Source organism: Podarcis filfolensis, assembly GCF_964270895.1.
Source record: "Podarcis filfolensis genome assembly, chromosome: 6".
Classification (NCBI taxonomy): domain Eukaryota; kingdom Metazoa; phylum Chordata; class Lepidosauria; order Squamata; family Lacertidae; genus Podarcis; species Podarcis filfolensis.
In genome coordinates, this window is record NC_139609.1 from 60,906,393 (window position 1) to 60,928,259 (window position 21,867).

General features: G+C 41.7%; 1 protein-coding gene and 1 long non-coding RNA gene across 4 annotated transcripts; one reads left to right on the forward strand and one right to left on the reverse strand.

Moving 5' to 3' along the window:
• Positions 1-3,809: 3,809 nt before the first annotated feature.
• Positions 3,810-20,410, forward strand: LOC310764130 (membrane cofactor protein-like). Of its 3 annotated transcripts, none has more exons than XM_083617519.1 (12): positions 3,810-4,205; positions 5,547-5,735; positions 7,480-7,576; positions 9,066-9,151; positions 10,997-11,194; positions 12,569-12,751; positions 13,504-13,569; positions 14,473-14,643; positions 15,070-15,108; positions 16,576-16,605; positions 17,803-17,878; positions 19,360-20,410. In XM_083617519.1, exons 1-12 carry the CDS (start codon positions 4,118-4,120, stop codon positions 19,466-19,468), a joined length of 1,332 nt encoding a protein of 443 aa, XP_083473645.1. In that variant the 5' UTR covers positions 3,810-4,117; the 3' UTR covers positions 19,469-20,410. The 3 variants fall into 3 exon arrangements, with proteins under 3 accessions (XP_083473645.1, XP_083473644.1, XP_083473646.1); XM_083617518.1 differs by lacking the exon at positions 3,810-4,205 and adding an exon at positions 4,246-4,779; XM_083617520.1 differs by lacking the exons at positions 3,810-4,205; positions 17,803-17,878 and adding an exon at positions 4,246-4,779 and having other exon boundaries at positions 14,473-14,499; positions 14,560-14,643; positions 15,076-15,108.
• LOC310764212 lies at positions 13,575-21,836 on the reverse strand. The gene is made up of 2 exons (XR_014549072.1): positions 21,325-21,836; positions 13,575-14,202 (listed from the first exon to the last, which is right to left on the reverse strand). It is a non-coding gene; the product is annotated as an uncharacterized lncRNA (long non-coding RNA).
• Positions 21,837-21,867: the final 31 nt, after the last annotated feature.

A 21,867-nucleotide genomic window follows, 5' to 3' on the forward strand; every position in this document is an offset into this window, starting at 1 on the left:
GGACATATGAATGTGACTGCTTATTAATGAGCAGTTTGATCCTAATTGACTAAAATCACTGCTGTAATATAATAATCTTCTTAATGCTGGGGGTTGTTTCTGCCACAAACAGCCTGCGTTGACCAAGATGCTTTCTGGTCAGGGATGTCTGAAATTTCCTTTTGTATATCTAAAACTAGTGTTGTGAGTAATGTGCTGTTGCCTTAGATTCAGAATACAAATATGTGTTTTAAAAGCACAGACATTAGTAGGTAATCATTCAAGTGCAATCCTATGCTGATTTTGGTTCATTACAATGGTACCCATGCTCAGTGCCTCAATAATAAAACAAATCATTATGACATCTGATAATCATTCAGTAGATACATACTGCAGACCCTCCAAGTGTCCATATTTTCCAGGGACAGTTCCAGATTTACAGAGGCCGTCCCAGTTTCTGATTTGATCCCGGAATGTCCCGCTTTTCCTTAGAACATCCCTATTTTCATCGGAGAAATGTTGGAGGGTATGGAGTTATGTGACCCCCGAGACAAGCAGATAAGTAACTCTGCAAGCTTTAGAAGACATCTGAAGGCAGCCCTGTATAGGGAGGTTTGTTAATGTTTTATTATGTTTTTATATATGTTGGAAGCCACCCAGCATGGCTGGGGCAACCCGGTCAGGTGAGGGGAGTATAAACAATAAAATTATTATTATCATGGAATAGGGTGTCCCTATTTTCATCGGAGAAATATTGGAGGGTATGATACTGTCACCCCATTGCATGACTTACCAAAGCTGTTGTTGTCTTTGTGCCCTTAACTGTACAAGTAGGCTGTAGTCTAGTACACATGCTAACGAAAACATCCCATTTTATCTTAAACAGTAGCTTCTAAGATAGGTTGGATAATGAGCATGGCGCAGTCAGAGAACTTGGCACTACCCCAGGCTTCTTGATTGATTCACTTTTCCAGATAGAGAAGGTTCTTTTCTTTCAGAAGAGACCAGTTGACTGAGCACATGGAAAGCTTAACTCTTCCAATGCAGGAATAGATCCTTCCTTTCAGGGAGGAGCCCAGTTATCATCTAGTAGAGTCTCTGGTTATCTAGCCCCTCTGGCCAGCTTTAAAGTGGGCCTACTACTACTACTATAATACTACTACTATTTATAATAATAATAAATTTAATATTTAAACCCCATCTATCTGGCTGGGTTTCCCCGGCCACTCTGGGCATCTCCCAACAGAATATTAAAAAACCGATAAAACATCAAACATTAAAAACTTCCCTAAACAGAACTGCCTTCAGATGTCTTCTAAATGTCAGATAGTTGTTTATTTCCTTGACATCTGATGGGAGGGCATTCCACAGAACAGGCGCCACTACCAAGAAGGCCCTCTGCCTGGTTCCCTGTAACCTCACTTTTTGCAGTGAGGGAACCGCCAAAAGGCCCTCGGCGCTGGACCTCAGTGTCTGGGCTGAACGATGTGGGTGGAGACGCTCCTTCAGGTATACTGGGCCGAGGCCGTTTAGGACTTTAAAGATCAGCACCACCACTTTGAATTGTGCTTAGAAACGTACTGGGAGCCAATGTCAGAGCAGTGTGCCCTGACACAGAGCAGGGGTTTTGTTTCACAGCAGCCTATAGCAGATGTAACAATATACTGTAGCTTTATATGTGAGAATTCAATGGGGCTTATTGCCTTCAGCTTGGACTGTTTTTAATGCCACTGAGTAGGCAATGCAATCCAAATTCAGGTTTGTAACTGAAATGTTCAGTTTCATCTTCAGACAGATCACCATTGGCTACAACAGAATATAAGGCATTCAGTCACACAAATACACACTGGAATGAATGTAACAGTTTGAGTGTTAGGAGTTTGCCACACAGCATTCCATAGATTGCACACCAAATATTATACAATATACTAGTTCCAAACAGACATGAAAGCACAGATGTTGGAGCTGTAGTATATGGGAATGATAAAGAATAGAAAGTAATTGTCAATGGCCCAAAGTAAGTGAGGAGTTGGTTATACATACCACAGTTTTGTCCATATTAGATTAGTAGCTAAATGTGACTTATCTTCTCTTTTTATTACTCAAAGCTCTGCACATAGCAATAATTTTAAAAATGAAATCTGATTGATCTATATGCTTTATGAAAGAGTAATTATTGCACTGTTATGCACTTTAGTAAGTAAATAGAAGCATGCCTTGTCCTTGCATGTTCCTATTAGTAGAGCATAGATATGTTTTGTTTTTTAAATACATCTTCAGTTAAGCAGGTCAGAATTAGTTCAGACCCTGAAAAAAGGACATGCATGAGTGTGTGAAATAGGCTAAACTGGTAGGTTTAAGTGAAGAACTGGCAAACAACATATTTGCCTTCAAATTCTATATTTGAGGGGGAAATGCCTAGAATTTCTTTCATGTTGCTGTCCAGGTTAAATAGTACAATGCTGGAATCTCATGTTCCAAGGTATTTGCACAATGTTTTTTGATTTGTGAAGTATAATAAAAGCATTCCACTAATGTAACCTTGTTTCTCCCTGTTACTTTCCTGCAATTGTTCATCAAACTGATCTGTTAGAAGGATTCAAGAGCTGCTGCTTTGTTTGCCTTCCATGCCACGCTTCTCCAAACTTGCTCAAACGGAAACACAGGTAGTGGCAGGAGCTGTGAAGCACTGCTTAAATGCTGACAGCAGCTCCATGAAAAGCAGGATGCTGAAGGGAAAGTAGCAGGGAACTAATAAGTAAAAGGGAACAGAGGATGAAGGAATCAAAAGAAGAAAAATTTAACAGGAGGAAAAATGACAGTGAAGGTAGGAGAAAAACCGGATTGGCTGCAAGTAGAACTAGAGGGAAGAGCAATTCTGGATTGTTAAGCCCTGTGGGTGAGCCAGAAAGAGGCATTATAGGATAGCGTAGGTGGGTGAAAGGAACTACACTACCGGCATTATGGCACTAAGGCATTATGACGGGTCTAAGTAGTACACAGGACAGAAAAGGGATCTTGTTATGGGGGGGGAAAATGTCCAAGCCCCAGGGCCGGATTTAGGTCTGATGAGGCCCTAAGCTACTGAAGGTAATGGGGCCCTTTATATGTCCAGCTGTCTTTTGTCAAGAACAAATTGTCACTTTTTTGTGTGTGTTGAATATATGCTATATGGTAATTTATGGACCTAATCTAAAACCATTTTTTATTTGTGCATAACAAATAGGAGCCTACACAACACAAAACACTGTTGCTGTATGTTTTATTTTATTGTTTTTATCTCATATTTTGGGAAATGTACATCCATTCCCTTAAAATTTTTGGTGGGGCCCCAAGAGAGTGGGGCCCTAAGCTATAGCTTGCTTAGCTTGTACCTAAATCAGGCACTGCCAAGCCCTAGTATTGTGTATGGAACTAAGCATAGGTCCTGGGAGCATCCACAAAATTCCCCATGAAGGGGCCAGGCACCCACGAATTTTGGCGCCAGGGCCATTCACGCTACATGGCACCCACGGCCCCTGGCACCCAGGTTGCCGGGTCATGTTGGCACTCCTGCAACTAAGGCTGCCATTCCATGTTCGCCTCCGGTGGAGCGAATTCAGCGATCCATCGCATTCCCTGAGCACATCCAGGACGCCAGAGCGCAAGGCAAGTTGGTTGTTGCAACTGCTAGGAGAGCTCCTGTGAGCAACTTGCTCTGATGAGGGCTAGAATTTTAAGTGGAGAACCGTCGGTCAGCGCTGCTCCTCCCCACACCACCCGCGGGTGACCGCGTCCCAGCGAGGACTCGCGATCTCTTCCCCCGCGCGATACCGAGCGCACTACGCGGCTCTTCTACCTACGTTTCCCACCCGCCAATCCCGAACGCGCGCCTTTGCCGCCGCCTCCAACCGGCATGCGCGCGGCTCTGGGGCGGTAAGGCCGGGAACCGATAACGGCGGAGACGGCTCCCTCTCTTCGCCCTCCTCCTGGAGTACCTTACCTGAAACCACGCTAGTGCTCACGCCCCTTGGCTGAAAAAAGCGCCGCCGCTCCCTTCCCCTCGAGTTGCTTCCCGGGCCCGCCACGTCGCCTTGCTTTTCCGTTGGGGTGCTTTTTGTTTTTCTGACTCTGGGTTCTCTTTTGCTGTGCTGCTGCAATGGCGCCTCTTACAAGTTACTCCAGCGGGCCTTTGTTGTTGGCGTCGCCGCCGCTGCTGCTGTTTCTCTCGTTTTCCAGAGTTCGAGGTGGGGTGGGGTGTGAGGTAGGGTGAGGGGGTTCAATGCATTTCGGTCGTACCCCTGCTCAGAGTGTTGGCATATCTCTCCGATGAGCTGCCGGCCTCTTGTGTTGTTTTGGAGAGCTAAGCGCAAGAAGGCCACTTTCTGTGTATGGACTGAGAGGCCAGTTACTTCAAAACATGTAAATTTTAGGGCATCAAATTGCACTAAAAGTTAAGGGTGTCCTTTTCTTGTTGCCTTCAAAACTTCATAAAACAGCAAACTGTCAAACGCTGAGGGTAAATGTGGTTGTTGCATATAACCTATCTTCAGATATGAGGATTATGCTTTAATTTTTGAAAAGCTGAAGGCCATGGTATGGTGATAATAAATAGTTGTTGGGACCAACCAAAAGGTTACCGGCAAGGTTTCAAAGAGCTAGGATATTTGTTGGGGATGTGCCATGAATGCAACCCAGATTGGAGGAAGACAACATGGACTTTGTATGAATCTGCAAAATTATTTATTAGTTTCATCTACTCAAGATCCCTCAAGAATACAACACATTCACACAGGCTCTGCAGGGATATAATTATAAAAGGTAGTTGCTCTAACTAGATGGCCAGTCTGCTCACACAAAGGAATGGATAGAGCTGGCCAATGATGGAAGATTCACATTGCTCCTTGGCCTTCTGAGCTTTTTGCCCCCAAATGGCCCTACGATTTTTATACTTTAAGAATATTGCCTCTTGGTAACATGCCATATTGGTTCATCTTCCAGCCTTACTTTAAGTAAATAGACATAACTGTCCTAAAATATGGTATTATTCCAAGGAAAGTTCGGCTGTGTCATCTTTCTGGGAATGCTCCTTAATCTGCTATTTTAAGTCCTGTTTATTTAAAATAGCCACCATTAATTGGACCTGTTTCCTCTTTGCATCCTTTGCACAGAGCTCCCTCTGTCTCCTGTTAGTCATTAGATGGTGGTAGCAGGTGTGCCACCCATATGGTTCTCACAAGTCTGTTCAGATGAAAAGGCAACCACTTGCGGTATTTTCCATGTGAGTAGCAGGTGGTAAATAAGGCTTCCATCTGAACCTCACTTACCTACAAGCATGCCCCTTAAAATTTGAGAGAGCTTACATCTGAAGAGACATAGTTATGATTACTCTATAAGTCTTAATGGTGCCAGTCTTCTTCCAGCTGTCCTCTGCACATGAACTCCCAGAATCGATTGGAACATGGTCCTATAGATCCCAGTAGAGGAAAATGTCATAAAGATTTATGAATTATCCAGAGTTCTGCACTACAATGAACCTCGTTTTCTCTCCCATAGCTTCAGAACTTCCTCTGAATTTTTATTTCCAGGTGATTGCCCCTATCTGTATGTAACCAATGCTAGCCTAAGGACTGGGAGTCCAAGAGACAGCTATCCTACTGGGACTGTTTTGCAGTACCGTTGTATCCCAGGTTATGAGCCTATTCCTGGAGAGACTCTTTCTATTACATGTCTTGCCGATTCAAAATGGTCAGTAGAAAATCCTAGGTTTTGTCAAGGTAAGTTTCACTTAATTTTCTGAATATCTAAAACTGTTGAACAGCCACCTTAGATCAGACCAGTTACGTCAGTAACTTGCTTATGAACTGGAGGAGGTCCAAACATTGCAGAAAGTTAGGAAATAATAAAGGAGGCTTTTCTTTTGTAGAATATTGGAGACTTAAATAAGGGAAATGGAATATTCTGAGCATCACTCCTCCTAATGATGAACTCAAGTGGTGAATGCCCTTGGGTCTGTAGATACAAGGTGCTTCTAAGAAACAAGAAAGAGCAATAGCATGTTTGAATGAACCCCAAAGTTTGCAGAAGTACCAGATATTTAAAAGAGAACTAAGGGGGCAAAAACAGCCCAGTGAAGCTTCGCTGCCTTAAACCTTAGGCAGGAGCTCCAGCTGGTCTTGCTGCACCCCCACACACAGGCATGACGTGGCAGCTCCCATAACCTCTTGGGCAAGAGTGGCGTCCAGCACACTTCCCTGTGCCTCTGAGCCTTCAGACTTCTTCCTGGCTCCAAGCAGAGTATCGCAGCAGTGGTGTGTGCCTTGTGTAGGTGCAATAAATCACAGTACATACACAAGCTTCTTTCTGAAGAGGCTTTAATGAACAGCATAGCTGGGAGATCTAGCAGCCATCCTCCCGGTTCATCAGCCAAGCCACACCTTAGTAGGCTAGACAATACACAGAACTGTTTAACCCTGTAAGTTCTGATTCTCCTCACAGAACATAGCTGATGGACTGTCCTTCCTGGGAGGTTTTTAAGCAGAGATTGGATGGCCATCTGTCATGTATGATATAGTTGAGATTCCTGCATTTTAGGGTGTTGGACTTGATGACCCTTAAGTCACACTATACACTATAATATTGTGAAGGTGAGAGGTACCAACACTGTCACCTCTTCTCCAAAAGTAGGTGAGGAGGATGTATTGGAGGTTCTCACCTTAAATAATGACCAGAAGCTGCCCCGGCCTGATTTTTCTCCACCATGGCAGATGAATAGTATGCTTACAAAACTACTGTACTTAAAAGTATAACTGTCTTAAAATTATTTGAACAAATATACCTTTGTTTTACCTATTGTCATAAATACAGGGGTGTGGGAGTACTATTACAACTTTATAGTAAACAAAATAGAGTTTTTAATGATCTCAGATGTCAACTTTTTGATACTGGATAGTGTCAGCAGCAACAGTCCAAAAACTTTGAACATCTATATGCCAGAGGCAACAAAGAAATAAGTGTACATAAAGCAAGAAATGGTCTCTCAACTGCTTTCAACTCATGAAGGAAAAAAGAAAGAACACTTAACATCTGCATCCATCCCTAAAGATCACATTATTGTGAACCACCAGTAAAACTGGATATTGAATTATCCTTTAATGAATATAGTATTTCCAAGGACACTTTCAGACTGTCTCTATATTGTAGGAGGGATTCAATTAAATACCAACAAATTCAGGTAGCACAGTTGACATGTATTTGGTTCTCTTGTGCACCAAATCTGATTTAAAAAAAAAATAAAAAATTGGACATTTTGCAGTAAAGAATGTGACAGGGAATTGCACTGGAGATACTGAGATAATTTTTTTGATACAATGTCGTATAACCTCTCCCCAAACAAATCAGGATGACTGCTCAAACAGATCATCTGGAAGTGGCCTTGGTGTCTGTAGTGTACCCTTTTTACTTTATTTTTAAAGAAATCAAGGCTGCATGTGCTAATGCTTGTTTTGATTTTCCTGTTAGGAAGGCGATGTCCTACTATAAATTTAGAGAATGGCAGAATAATAAAATCAAGAGACTTGCGGCTAGGTGATGAAATAACTCTAGGCTGTAATGAGGGGTGAGTTGTAGGTTGCCTTTTGTACCTACTTGGCTTTGTTTAGAACTCCTGGGAGGGGCTCGTGACAGACATATATTAATTGTTAAAATATTAGGCTAGATTTTTGACATTAATTCTTATCTAGTTGTGTTGTTATTATACTCCAAATAAATTAATAAACACAAATAAGCAGCACCTAAGAACAGGTCTACCATTTCTGGTTGATTTGGTAACTGAGCAACGGCAACCTCTGGCTTCTGAGAAATGTGTATTCAGGTCTTTCATTTGGTATTTCTCAGTGTGTAGAACTGTCTTTCAATGCCGGCATCTGGATGTGTTTCCACTAACTGATGAAATCCCCAGTTCTTTCCCTGGCTCCTTTTACTCCTTGTAGCCCTTAATTAAGTGCACTGCTGCTTCAAGCAAGTTCACAGTTCTCTGTTCATTTCTCTAAAAATAAAATAAAATAAATATGCTAGAATAACTATATTAGAGGGTTTTCATATGCCCCTCTAACTTCCCGTTCTCTCCAGCAAAATAGACATAATAATATTTTGCAGAGTTCATGTGATCCACACTTTCTCAACCACAGCTCTGCCCCCTATGATATGGTGTGATAATCATGGATTTTATCTACAATTGTGTTCTACAATCCCTTCTCTCCAGCAAAGTAGACACAATAATATTTTGTGTAATCCACACTCTCTCAGCCAGACACCCTGCGATATGGTGTAATAATACTGGATTTTGTTTATAATCGCTTTGGGAAAGTAATTTTCTTAATGGCAATAAACTCAAGTGGGGTGGGATGGCATTTTTAATGACATAAGGTCTGTTGGGAAGATCATGAATTCCTGCCTTTACTGCTCCCCTTTGTTTTTGAGGTCACACACTACTCCCCATCATAGCTGAATGTCAATCCTGGATTAGATACTTGAATTGTGTTTCAAGTACTTCACCTTGAATTGAGGAAGTCCACTATGATGAAATTTGAAAGCCTAGGTTGCTGCTTACAAAGGCACTATGTCCAAGCTACTGGCGTTTTTATGTTGGTATCACTTTTTCTGGGCACTCTTTAACAAAGAGAGAATTCCTGTATCTGGAATTAAATTAAATTGCTAGCTTGTCTCAACCTCGACTGAGAGCCCCCAGAGAAAGGGCTTTTTCAGTTGCCCCACCTTTAGAATCCTCTCCTCAGGAAGTTTCCCCTGGTCTCATTTTCACATTGTTTTAGCAGCAAGTGAAGACCGCTTTACCAGGTCTCATTCAGTGTTGTTTGAACTGGCTTCAATCCTACTGTTATTATATTCTTGCTGCTGTGTTGTTTGTAACTGCTTTTGAACTGGTGGTGGTTGGTTTTATTTTTTTCTGTTTATGTCAACTAGCACAGTGGTGACTCTGTAGAATGGGATATAGTCTAAATAAAGCAAGTGTACTAGATAAGAAATATGCTTTATCTGCACACTTTATGTCCCGTGCATTAAAATACAAGATTTGTCTTTCTCTTTAGGTACAGAATAGTAGGCATAAATACTCTTCAATGTAGGCTTATAAACAACAACGTTAATTGGAACAGAGACCTTCCACTTTGCCAACGTAAGATGAGCTAGTTTGAATTTATTAAGTGTGAGCTCAATGTGTTACTGTGTTACTTTGTTTATTGCAAAAGTGTAACCAATATACAGAGTTCAAGATATTTTCTGATCATGTACCATATGCACACCGTCATGGTTGTTGCCAACTAGCTGACTTCACCTACAGCTTTCCCCAGAGCAGGAAATTGGTGTTCTGAAATAACCCATTTGTTTGCAAAATCACACATAAATGGGAACTGATGGAATTGGTATTAGATCAAGGAGAAGTCGTGTGCATAAGGAATTGCTGAAGTCATTCAAACTATTGCCATTCCCTACAAATGGATATATTGTTAATCAGGAACCCTACAGAGCCTGTCCATTAAGCCACTTTTCAACGTTTCTTGGAACAGAAACGATTTCTTCCGTTTAATTTAGCATTTAAGTTTTAGTGGAAGCATCTTTGCTTCATTGTTCTTATTCAGACAAGAGAATCTAAGGGAGTAAAGCAGTGCAAATAGAACATGTGCATTGCACTAATCCCACATTGTGCTCACTGAGCCACTGGTGAAAGGGGTTAGTTTGGGGAGCACCAGAAGGTCATCATCTCTGTGGTTTTTCATATGGGAGCAGGGGAGAGAATCATGTATACCACCTTGAACTCATTGGAGGAAAGGTGAGATAAAAATATAATATGAAATGAAATGAATTAAAAAATTAAAAATTAATTTGGCTACAGCAGATTCCATAATGCTTCAACATTTTTTACCTATTTTTTTGGGCTCACCTTTTGGCCTGAGTGCTTAACACTTAACAGTGGCCTCTGAGGAGCCTGAATTTGAATCATCCATTGGTTGCCCTATATAACTTGTGGGGACTTACATACTCTTGGAATTAGAGTTTCACCTGTGGGTGGATTGGGGAGCAATTGGGTCAGATCCCTCTGAATTACTGGAAACCTCCTGGAACATCATTTGCCTTTTCATCTAAAGCAGTCTCTTTTGGGCCTCTTTACATGCCTTTCAAGTGGTTTTCTGCATGCGGAGGTTCTCTCCCCGCTCCCAGTGGTTTTCAGGGGTTCATCCTTTATTACATCATTTAAAAATACTTTTTATTAATTAAAAAAACTATGGAATTCAGCAAATTTATTTGACCTACAAGCAAATATGGTTGATAAAGTGACTTAGGGCATTCACATACTCTCATTGCTTTCCCTTGGTATAATAGGGTCCTTGTTTTTGTAACCTTTCCTTGTCTGACCATTCTGTCTATGGTATATACAGTTTTAGTCACTTCCTTTCATGCATTCCCATACCTGTGGTTTATCTATTTTGGTTTTATGTCATGTATGAATTTGTTCGACAGCGATATGAAATTGTATATGGACTATGTATATTGTCATTAAATCCCATTTGATACCCTACATTTTGGGGTCAGCCTTTATTATTTTTCCGTGCACAGCTGTGAAGGCAGCCCTGTCTCCATAGGCATGCATGAGGGGAAATAAAGGCTAATAGTAAGGAAGCTGAGGCCACAGCCCCCGCCCCCGAGCATTCCTTGCTCTGAAGGTGGCACTGGGGCTTTGACAGCTCCCTCTGTGAAGCTTCAAGGCTAGCTTGCTTCACAGAAGATCTAGTTTGCTTTTGAGGAGGTTGTAATACCTACACACCTAATACCTAAAGTCCACTTTAGTTCAGTGTTTGGGTGACAGCTAAAATGGATGCTCAGGCCTTGAATTATGAGAAGATTACTTCATAAAGTGGAACATCTTTTCCATGAAAATAACTTTAGTCCAAATACAATGCTAACAGAGATGCTTTTACAGTTGTCGTCCTACTGAACGGTTAATGTTGCTTTTGATCCCCAGGAATCCCCTGTTTCCCCCCTCCTAAGATTGCCAATGGTCAACACAGTGAGTCAATCGATGGACATTATGACTATGGCACAACAGTGACGTACACTTGTAATGCTTATTACTCACTTATTGGAAGCCGTACTATTACATGTTTAGTGGCTGCAGATGGTGTAAACGGAGAGTGGCGTCCAGCTGCACCTGAATGTAAAGGTGATGGAAACTAATGTTTGGTACCTTTCCTGTACTATGTTAATGTCCTTTGTGAACAGTGGCAGGAAAAAGTAAATCCTTCTTGGAATTTGCTAACTTTGCAGTCTGCTAAGCACTGTGCTGCTGCTGCTCAGCCTGTGAGGTTTTCAGTGGGATTGCAAGTGATTCAGTGTGGGAGATGCCCACACTGCACTGCCCCCTCAATGAGTTGCTTGTTTTAACCTGAGTCATTTTCAGAGGAGCTTATGGTCTGGTCCAATTAAAATAATCACTATTATGTCCCACTGAGAACAAAGGAACCTAGATTTGGTTGTGAGCTATGTATTTGATTAATTTCATTTGCACTTAATCGTTGCCTTTAGGTTGTTTTGCTCAGGGTGCTATGAAGAATAAAAACAATATAAATATAATGTTTCCTGCAATAAATGAAGGAGTATTAAGTAGTAATTGTTATCCTTTATAGATTTAGATTTGTTTGGCTTTCTACATTCTAAGAGCTATCTGTGCAGGAACTTTGATAATGCCTGTCTCTGAAGTAGTTTATAGACCTGTAGAAATTTAGTTGGATTGAAATTATATATTTTAATCGGCTTAATTAGTTATTTGAAGTCACCAGAAGTGTGTCCACCTATCCATAAAATAAAATAAAATAAATCCCAAACAGGTGTGCTAAGGATTTACTTCCAAACCACCCCTTAATGGTTCATGCCTAGGTGAAGAAATAACACCTTAAAGCAAAATGCAACCAAGAGAGCTATACAAGCTCAGCATCTGGTAGGACCCAGTTTATTAGAGGAACCATTGCAGTAGGGAAGCCTCTCTAAACCAGAACCACCAGTTAGGAGAACTGCTTCAAAGGCACATTCTACCAAAGCTTTTACAAGATTTTCCAAACACAATACATTACCACTGCAGTACCACTGCAATTATAACAAGTGGCTAAAGAAAAAAAATCTATCACCGGCATGGCTAATTATATTCCCTTTTTGCCAGAGTTGGGAGGTTTACAAGTTTAAAGTCCCTGCTGCTTCTTTGGTGGAACATTGGTCTGGTTTGCATAGAACACTAGCCCATGATACAACAAACCACAAGTAAAATTCGAATTTTTCCACAGACAAATAAGCAAACCTTTGTTTTGTTTTCCGGGCGCTCTTCCTTCCTATCTTTGCAGTTTGGCGACTGTCTGAGGTGGGATGGCTAAACAAGCCACAGTTAAGAAAAGGGTGCTGGGTGTACCTGTAATGCAAATCCACAATTTAAATTTTATATGCTAACATCAGACTGTAGTTTATTGGCAGTAGTTAAGTCCTTGTGCAAGCTTTAGCAAGCCATAGTTTAAATAACAAGTATATTTCTAAATGCTGTTCTTTTCAGTGGTCGTATGCCGTAGACCTGACATAAAAAATGGAAGAATAACAACTGTGTATAAGCCTGCGTACACCTATGGAGATCGTGTAATAATTACATGTAATCGTGGATACACTCTGGTGGGGAATGACAGTAGTATATGTGGGGCTAACAATGCCTGGCAACCTCCTATTCCAACATGTGTTAGGCGTAAGTATCTTCCTACACTTAAATGGGTTCCTTGGGAGGAATCACAGGGTATAAATTCAATAAATAAATGTCCATAGAAAACGGGAGATACGTAGCCGCTCCAGCAACATATCTCTATTTCCTCACATCCAGAAACGCAAGAAGGGCTTTTACTCTTGCTAGAAGCTCGGTCTTGCCCTCACCAGTTCTGGAAGGCTTCTATAGAAGAAGCCTGTACGCACAGAGACTTTGCGCCTGCCCATTAGGGGAAATAGGAAGCCCTGAACATATATTTTTTTAGATGTCCTTTTTATGTTGAGATCTGTAGAGACACCATTGATCCATTGCTGAAGAGGCTCGCCGATCTTTCAGACAAGTCTAAACTTAATTCTCTCCTCTTAGGCAAAGATCACAAGACAACCTGGCTGGTAGCCAGATTCTATGCCCAGATTTGTAGGCACAGATCATCCTCTAGAATAAAATAGCTCACTAGGGAAATGCTGAAGTTGCCCTTTGGGTCAATTTTTTTATGGTAGCCCAAATCTCAGTTGTATGGGTGTGTGTATATATCTCAATTTTAACTCATGAGTTATTGCTGCAATCTGCTCCGATTGTATATTTTATCTTTATGAACGCTGTTTTTATTGTGTTATGTTACGGGAGCTGGTCTTTGACTGTAATAAAATCTAATCCAATAAATAAATGTCAGAGCTATTGTGTTGCACTTTAAAGCAGATCATCCTTATTTCTTTGCCCCCTCTCTTTTCTGCTAGAATCCACCACCACTGTTGCCACTATCCGTCCAAGTGGAAGTACCAAAAAAACAACTTCTAGCAGACGTGAGTTAGAAAAATGTGACTTAAATATGAGATATTAAAGTCAGGATTATCTTACTCCATGTATGCTAATAGGATATATAAGATTTCATAATTAAACCTCTTGGTGGCAGCATGGATGGGGCTCTGTTGTTTTCCTGACTTCTTGGGTCACAGCCACTTACCAAGATGGGGGAGGAGTGAGGAGAGGGGATTACTGCATCTGGTGGACCTCACACCTCCTCATCCAGTAACAATCCATGATACTGGTTAGTGATTTCGCCCTTTCACCACCTGCTCCACCTGTCTGGGCCAGTGACTCACTCATTGTTCCTGCTGGGGCCGCCTGCCACCAGGGGGCAGGAAGACCAAGGGGCAGAAGGAGTTTTCTCCTTCATCCCCACCCCCTGCCATATTGACCCACAAAAGAAAGCCTGCAGTTTTGAAGTGCAGTCTTCCTTCTTTTGGTGGTGGCAGCAATGTGGGCATGGCAGTGACTTCTTCCTGGGCCACTTGCTTGCTTTGCTCACTTCACCAGCCTACTCAGACATTTCTCTCTTTTGCTCTGTCCTGTCTTCCGCATCAGTGGTAGCATCAGTAATGGTAATCCTTGACTGCCCACGTACACTCTGTTACCTGCCCAATGATGGACAAGTACTAGAGGAAAAATGCAGATAAAATGAGATGTTGAAGAAAAGTTGGCCTATAAAAAATTCAAAATATAAGTAACATCAGATTATTATTATTATTATTTTAAAAAACTATTTTAACTTTCTAAAGCTGATTCCAGAGACTGAGACCATAGAGGACCTGGTGTCCTGAGACCATATGGCACCCTATACGGACCTTTCTGACTCCTAATTTTGAAAGAACACATAAATGCAGAGCAATCAGCACTTGAAAGTTGATATAAATCTCTTTACACAGCTCGTCCAACCACTGGAGGTGGTGGTGGTGGTGGAGGAGGAGGAGGAGGAGGAGGAGATGAAGGAGGTGGAGGAGGAGGAGATGAAGGAGGAGATGAAGGAGGAGATGGAGGAGGAGGAGTAGATGATGGAGGAGGAGGAGGAGAAGACGATGGCCTAAACCCAGAAAATGGTAAACAATTGCTTTTCACTGTTATGAGTTGATGTATTTCAATAAGTGGAGAGTGACCAAGGAGTAAGCTTATGGATAGAACCAGAGTGGAGGAAATGGACCCTTATCAAGAACTGGGGGGGCGGGGGCTGGTGCTGTGGTGTTTGTTATTGTAATTATCTGTATTTTTAATAGGTCTCTCTCTCTCTCTCACACACACACACACACACAGAGAGAGAGAGAGAGAGAGAGAGAGAGAGAGAGAGAGAGAGAATTTAATTGTTTTTACATGACTTTTTAAAGCTGTTACCCTTTCATCTATAAGCTGCCTTTACTCCCTGTCTGGGAAAAAGGCATGATATAAATAAATATAAAAATAACAATCCCCCCCCCTTTTGTATAGGACCTACAAACAAACCACTGACAACTCCCCTCTTTTTTTTATAGGACCAGGTCCACAGACAACGCTTCCTCCAGACGATATAGGTACAGCGGAAAGGTGGTAGTGACAGCAAATTTATAAGCTTGTTTTTAGATTCGGTATAACACTTCTAATGAGTGTGGTAGCTTTTTAAAAACAGGAAATGGTTTTGAGCTGAGAATGGGAAGCTGCCTTCCACCCAGACAGTTGGTAGCTTGCTAAGTATTGTCAACTCAGACTGGTAGCAAGTCTCCAGGTTTTCAGACAGGGGACATCCTGGGCGCTACCTGGAGATGCTGGGCAGTGAACCTGGGACCTTCCATATATAAATATTCATTCTTATGTATTTATCTGTCTTGTGACTACCCTTCCTCTGCATTGGGGAGGACTCATTAATCTGATCCGCCCCCCTGAGACTTAATGGAATTTGATGGGTTCTTCTGGGGTATTTTGTAGTAGGCAGCCAACAGTCCTCCTGAGACCTTAATCTCACATTGGAATAGGGAGATACAGCGGGCTTTTGACATGATTGCCCCTGTATGCCTTCTCTGGCACTGTTGAGCCCACTTTGCTGCCTGGCTTTCTGCGGTACTTGCAGCAGTGAAGCAGGCTGGATGACAGCTAGAGTGCAGGAGATGTAAGGCTCCATATGAAGTTAACCATTCACATGTTGGAGTGTATGGCAGTGAAAGCTACAAAGGGTTATTTTCCTGTCTTGTTATTGGCATGTACAGCCCTGAACAACTTGGAACCAGGGAACACCTTACCTTGTATACTGCTGTCTGGACACTTTGACCCTCAGGAGATACACTCTCAGTAGTGCCATGTTCTGCTGAGGTTCATCTTATGTCTAATAAGACCAGGGGCTTTAGTGTGGCAGCACCTGCCCTTTGGATTGCGCTTCAAGTGAACATCAGGCAGCCGTCTTGTCATTTAGGCAGCTACTTAAAGCTTGCCTATTCACTCAGCCTTTCCTTGGAAGGTGATTCAGCTGTGTTGCTATATTAACTTTGTCTACAGATTTGTGATACATTTTGTATTTGTTTTATGGGTGTAAGACACTTAAAAATACATTTGTATGCTCAGACTTTTCTGACTAAATATTATTCTACTTAAATTCTATATATATCTCTGACATTGTTTATTGTTTGCTGCTGATTTTATTTTAGTTTGTTTATATTTTAATACCTACTAAAATGTTTAACATGTTTAACATTTTAGTATTGAATTTTATTCTATAAACTGCTTTGGGATGTTTGGAAGGGAAGAGGTTTAAATAAGTAATTAGAATGTGTGTGAATTATTTAAACGTGGGAAACCCATTTCTTGGTTCCAGCGAAATACCTCTAAAATCAGTCTTCCATTGTGTACTGGAGTAGATTATTTCCAGTTATTAGTTGTACTATATTTTATTCAGTGTGTGACACACACAAATGCATACAGGCATAGAAAGAGAGAGAGCACACTACGATCTGCCACAATTACATTGCTTCAAATTTTAGCTCACACTTTTTTATTTACTTCTTTTCTAGAATCTGACAACACCGCAACAATTATTATCGGTAAGCAATTACAGAGCAAGTTACTTCGCTGCTATTGTACTTTCATGCCTTGTAGTAATGTGTGTTTCCTTTACCTTTTACTCCAGTTTTGGTTTAAATGTTGAAGACTCCTACTTGGAGAAGATGTTCATTCTTTTTCAAATATGCTTAGGGTGCAAACTTTTCTCCAAGATCTGCTGTTTATTTATTTATTTGGTGAGGCCAGCTCTGCTTCCTCCACTGTCTTTGCTCCTGTAATGTACATAGCTGTCTCTAAATTCAGCACAGACTTCCCCCATGCTGTGACTTCTAATGTTCTTGCACCTGGGTGTTACTGGTGCTTTAAAAAAATCCTCAGGAGTAAGGGTGTCTTGAGCTCAGGCATGCCAACTCTAGGGGGCCTAGTGTTGAGGTGGCTGTGTATGTGAGACACATCGCAGGGCTAATGGCCAGCTCCTTCAGAGTGCTTGGTCTCCTCCGCTGCATGTGCATGACACGTGATACGTGTGACATCACACACATGCTGGGCCCCCTCAATCTTGGGGGCAACCTGGTGACTCTGCTTCAGCTTCACATACTGCTTGGGTTGGAGAGTTGCTCTTTGATTGTCATTAGGGCCACTAAGTCTGCAGACATCTGTTAGGGGCAGGAAGAACTCGTTGCTGCAATCAATCTGAGGACAACTGCACACCTGCCCCAAAAGGGGGTAACTGCAGATGTACAGTGGACTCGCTGCTCAAGGTATATATGCGCCAAGTAACTCATCCACTCGAGTGGCTTTAATGTCCATTGAGCATTACAAAGGAAGAAGAAGAAGAAGAAGAAGAAGAAGAAGAAGAAGAAGAAGAAGAAGAGGAGGAGTTTGGATTTGATATCCCGCCTTTCACTCCCTTTAAGGAGTCTCAAAGCGGCTAATATTCTCCTTTCCCTTCCTCCCCCACAACAAACACTCTGTGAGGTGAGTGGGGCTGAGAGACTTCAAGAAGTGTGACTAGCCCAAGGTAACCCAGCAGCTGCATGTGGAGGAGCGGAGATGCGAACCCGGTTCCCCAGATTACGTGTCTATCGCTCTTAACCACTACACCACACTGGCTCTCAACAACTTGTCTTGTGACTTCTATTGATACTATTGCTTTTCCTCAACACAAAAATAATTACTTTGTCTTATTAATTGGTACTACGGCATATCACTGGATTTATTTCTTTTTTCCCTTCAAGGATTGGTCCTGGCTATTTTAGTTGTACCTTGTCTAATTGTTGCATTTTGGAAATACAGATCGTCCATGAAAACTAGGTGAGCCAGCCCAAGAGCAGCTGTCCCTGATTCTCTGTTGCCTTCTTGGTTGCTGAGTGAGCTACCATATGCTTCTTGACTTCACTTTGCCTTCTACTTTGCTCACACTTTCCGCATACATGTGCTTAGTCTTCAGAAAGGGCTTGCACATTTTTTGTTGAACAGTTGCACTAATCTGCTACCATAGAATAAAAGCACAGTAATTTTTCTAGAATGAGTAGTCAGTATTTTATCCCATTTGGTGTTCTGATGTGACAGAAACGGTCTGTCTCCATTTACATCAGCTGTCCATCCTAATGCTGACTTCACAATGACTATTCTGACCCTGAAAATCTTGAAATCTGCTATTAAATAAAGTTATAAAACATTCTGTATTATACTGGGGCCACCAAGGGTACTTGCAGTTTGTGGTTATTACTTTCAGAAATAGTAAGCAGAGGCGGAGCTAGCTGCTCCAGGACCCGGAGTGGCCCGCAGGGGTGGGGCTAGCCGCCCGCGGAGGTGCGCCTGCAGCAGGGAGCGTCCCAGGGGGGTACACTGGCAGCAGTGCGCGTCCCATGGGGGCGCCACCCATGGCGATGTCAGCCCCCTCAGGGATGACACCAGGGGTGGGCTGTACCCACCTTTCTCCACTACTGATAGTAAGAAAATGGATTTGTTGAATAGTTCTGTCTAAAGGCAGTAATGTTTTGTTTTGATTTTCCCCCTAGAAGAATCTAGGCCAATGCTATAATCATTCTAAACCAACAATTTGCAGCAATCACTTATTCTGCACATTTCTCTCGCATGGCTTTTCTTTCTTTATTTGTATCCAGGGCTCTCCATTTTTGTTGTAGCATTGTATGCATGATTTTACTGTTTAGATATGATGCATATATCTTCCCATCGCTTTGTGAGTGCTAATTAAGCTGTTTCCATAGATTAATACAGAAATTATTTACTCATTATGAATATCCAGTGCAATAATTTCTGTCCCAGGTAGGTTACATGTCTTTTAAGTCTTCTGTGGGATTCAGATTTGATACCAAAGCATGCTGATTGTTTTGTCAAAGGCAAGAGTTCTGTTTTATGCAGAGGCAATAACAACCCCAGTAGAGAAAAGGGCAGGCTCATCTAAGAGGAATCCGTTAGTAGTTACCATTTTCTATAGTTAGTGTGTTAGTCTCCCACTCTTATATCTGTTTTGCTTATATAATCCTAATTCACGTCATCTGCTTTACTTCTAATATCCTGCAGTTGCCAACAATCAGTGCATTACTTCTGCAACTTCTGAAATTGATTTTCCTGCCCAAGAAGCAACAGCATGGCTACTGTTTCAGTGTGAAAGTTACTTACAATACTTTTAAAATTTGAATAACATGAAGTGGAATGCAGATGTATTTGTGTGTTGCTTTTTTCCTTCCTGACAGGAAAACAAAACAAAATGATATAATATTTGGAACATAGGTATTAATTTTAAATATTTTATTTTATTTTTACAGAGCACCTGAAGCTCCTTCTAGTCCTGCTCAATTTGACAAGTCGGTATCAAAATCTGGATTGGAAGCCAAAGGTTCTCAATTGAACAAGGTTTCTTCAGTAAACCTGTAATCCAGCACCCTTCCAGTTGATCCTAACAGTTCTAATTTTTATAACAGGAAATGAGAATTAAGGGAAGGACTATGTGAAAAGTCAAAGCCTTTTTCATTAAGAACTGGCCATCCAGCTACTTGAAGCATGAAGCAGTACTGGGCCCCAACACAACTCTCATCATTTGCTCTTACTTTTGCATAGAACTGGGTTCCAGCTTCCCTTGAAGAATGTCTCTTTAAGTGCCTTAATCAAATACAGAGCCAAGCAGAACTGATTGTGTATCTACCCTGGCAAGGTGCATTATTATTTCTTCAAACCTTGTAAAGATGTCATGGGTTCAGTGTAGGAAATGTGAAATGTTACCATTTGTTTCCTAGAATCTTGTTCATCTCATGAAACGGAGGGGGCAAGTGTAGTTGTTAAAATTTACCAAACTTTTGACTTCCTCAAGACTTCCTCATTCATAATTCTAAAAGCTGCCTTGATTTCCTTACAGGATTTTCAAAAGTGTAAACAACAGTAATATGTGCCTAATATGATATGTGCCTGTGTGTGTGCGTGCGCGCACGCGTGTGCCTATACACACACACACACACACACACACATATATATATATATATATATATATATATATATATATGGTCATAGGCAAACAAAAGCTCTGCATCCTTAACCGAAAAATCCAGGAACACTTTTACAACACCTTAATTTCAGTGGGAACAAGTTAAGTAAAATAACTCTCCCGTTAAAATCAATTAGAGTGAAAAGTGCAGTGCTTCAGATAGCTGAATTAAAGCTTGCTATATTCATGAAGGTATTTTGTTTGCTATACACTGTTTTTTAAAATCTAATTGTGCATCTTTATTTATTTAAATTGATTAAATATGTATAGAGAAGAAAAGTTGTTTATCTTAGAATGCGTGCAAATAAATTGAAATGTTGAATAAAAGACATTAAGTATTATCACTAGCTTTTCTACTCCCAATGTGATTATGCAGTACAGCTTGGGTTGATATAGCTAATGCTACATAGCTGTTTCAAATCGCTTTCTGGCTATACATAGATACACAATGCAGTGAAGATACAGTGGTACCTCAGGTTACAGACACTTCAGGTTACAGACTCCGCTAACCCATAATTCGTACCTCAGGTTAAGAACTTTGCTTCAGGATGAGAACAGAAATTGTGCGGCGGCGGCAGCAGCAGGAGGCCCCATTAGCTAAAATGGTAACTCAGGTTAAGAACAGTTTCAGGTTAAAAATGGACCTCCAGAACAAATTAAGTTCTTAACCCAAGGTACCACTGTAGATGTTTGTGGGCGGGTATTTAACTTCTCCTTTACAGCACCTAGCCAAGCATTTTGTGCACTCTTTTTTCTTATGCAAAGCCTCACAAGATGGTGCCTTGAACAGAAGTGAGTGTTCTCAGTATCTCAGGTGGGCCCTAGTATCTCAAGTGTTGCTGCTGATCAATGCTAGGTCGGTGAATGGCAAAACAGCCATTGAGGAGTTGATCTGGGATGAGCATACTGGCCTGCCTTGTGTTACAGAGACCTGGTTGGATGAACTGGCAGGTAAGTAACCTCTCAGCTTTGGCCACTAGAATTATCTGTACAGCAGGAGGCAAAATCAGTGCGGTGGGGAAGCAGAGCTGCAACGGTCTATCATGATTGCATCTCCCCTGACCAGGTGCCCTTTCTCCCAGTTTGTTGGGTTTAATTGTATGCATCTGAAGATGGGTGGCTGGGACAAAATATGGATTCTGCTGCTGTACCCTGGGGCTCACAGTCTCCCTCAGCTAGCCAAGGAGGTCTTGGGGTTGGTGCTGGAGTCCCCCAAGGTTGTGCTAGGGAACTTTCATTCATGCGTAGATACCTCTGTCAGAAGCCCGACTCTGTCCCAAGTAATTTCTGGCCCTACTCATGCATCTGGGCGCACTCTGGACTTGGTATTCTGTGCAGAATTGGATGATGGTGGTCTTAGAGTGCAGGAACATTCTATAGCTCCATTGTCATGGTTGGATCACAACGGAGTTCAGACTCGCTGAAACTGGATACATTTCAATTTGTACAGCCTAGAGACGTACACAGGATCCTTGGAAATGTGAGAGCTACCACGTGTACCTGTGGTGGGGGACATGTTGTGCACCTTCTGGGATATTTGTCTACCTTTGGTTCCCACTCTGAACTCAGCTTTCATCTGTGGTTCCTAGAAGCTATCAGCATATGACATCTACACACCAGGAAATGCCTTCAGCTAGCTGGCGAAACCAGGTGGTTAGGGACTTGCCCTGCATCCGAAGACAGGATCTGGCAGATTGAGTGGACAAGACTAATAGTGGTCCAGTGATCAATAAAGCAGTTTCTCCACGTGTTGTAGAAGGAACCTGGGTAGGTAGCCCATCTAGGATGATTAATT

Bases quoted from the DNA above. Each gene is read 5' to 3' on its own strand.
- LOC310764130 (XM_083617518.1), top strand. From the start codon at position 4,557: ATGGTGATAATAAATAGTTGTTGGGACCAACCAAAAGGTTACCGGCAA. The intron at 9,152-10,996 runs GTAAGATGAGCT...TTTGATCCCCAG, and splicing joins AGACCTTCCACTTTGCCAAC to GAATCCCCTGTTTCCCCCCT. The intron at 14,644-15,069 runs GTAAACAATTGC...TTTTTTTTATAG, and splicing joins TGGCCTAAACCCAGAAAATG to GACCAGGTCCACAGACAACG.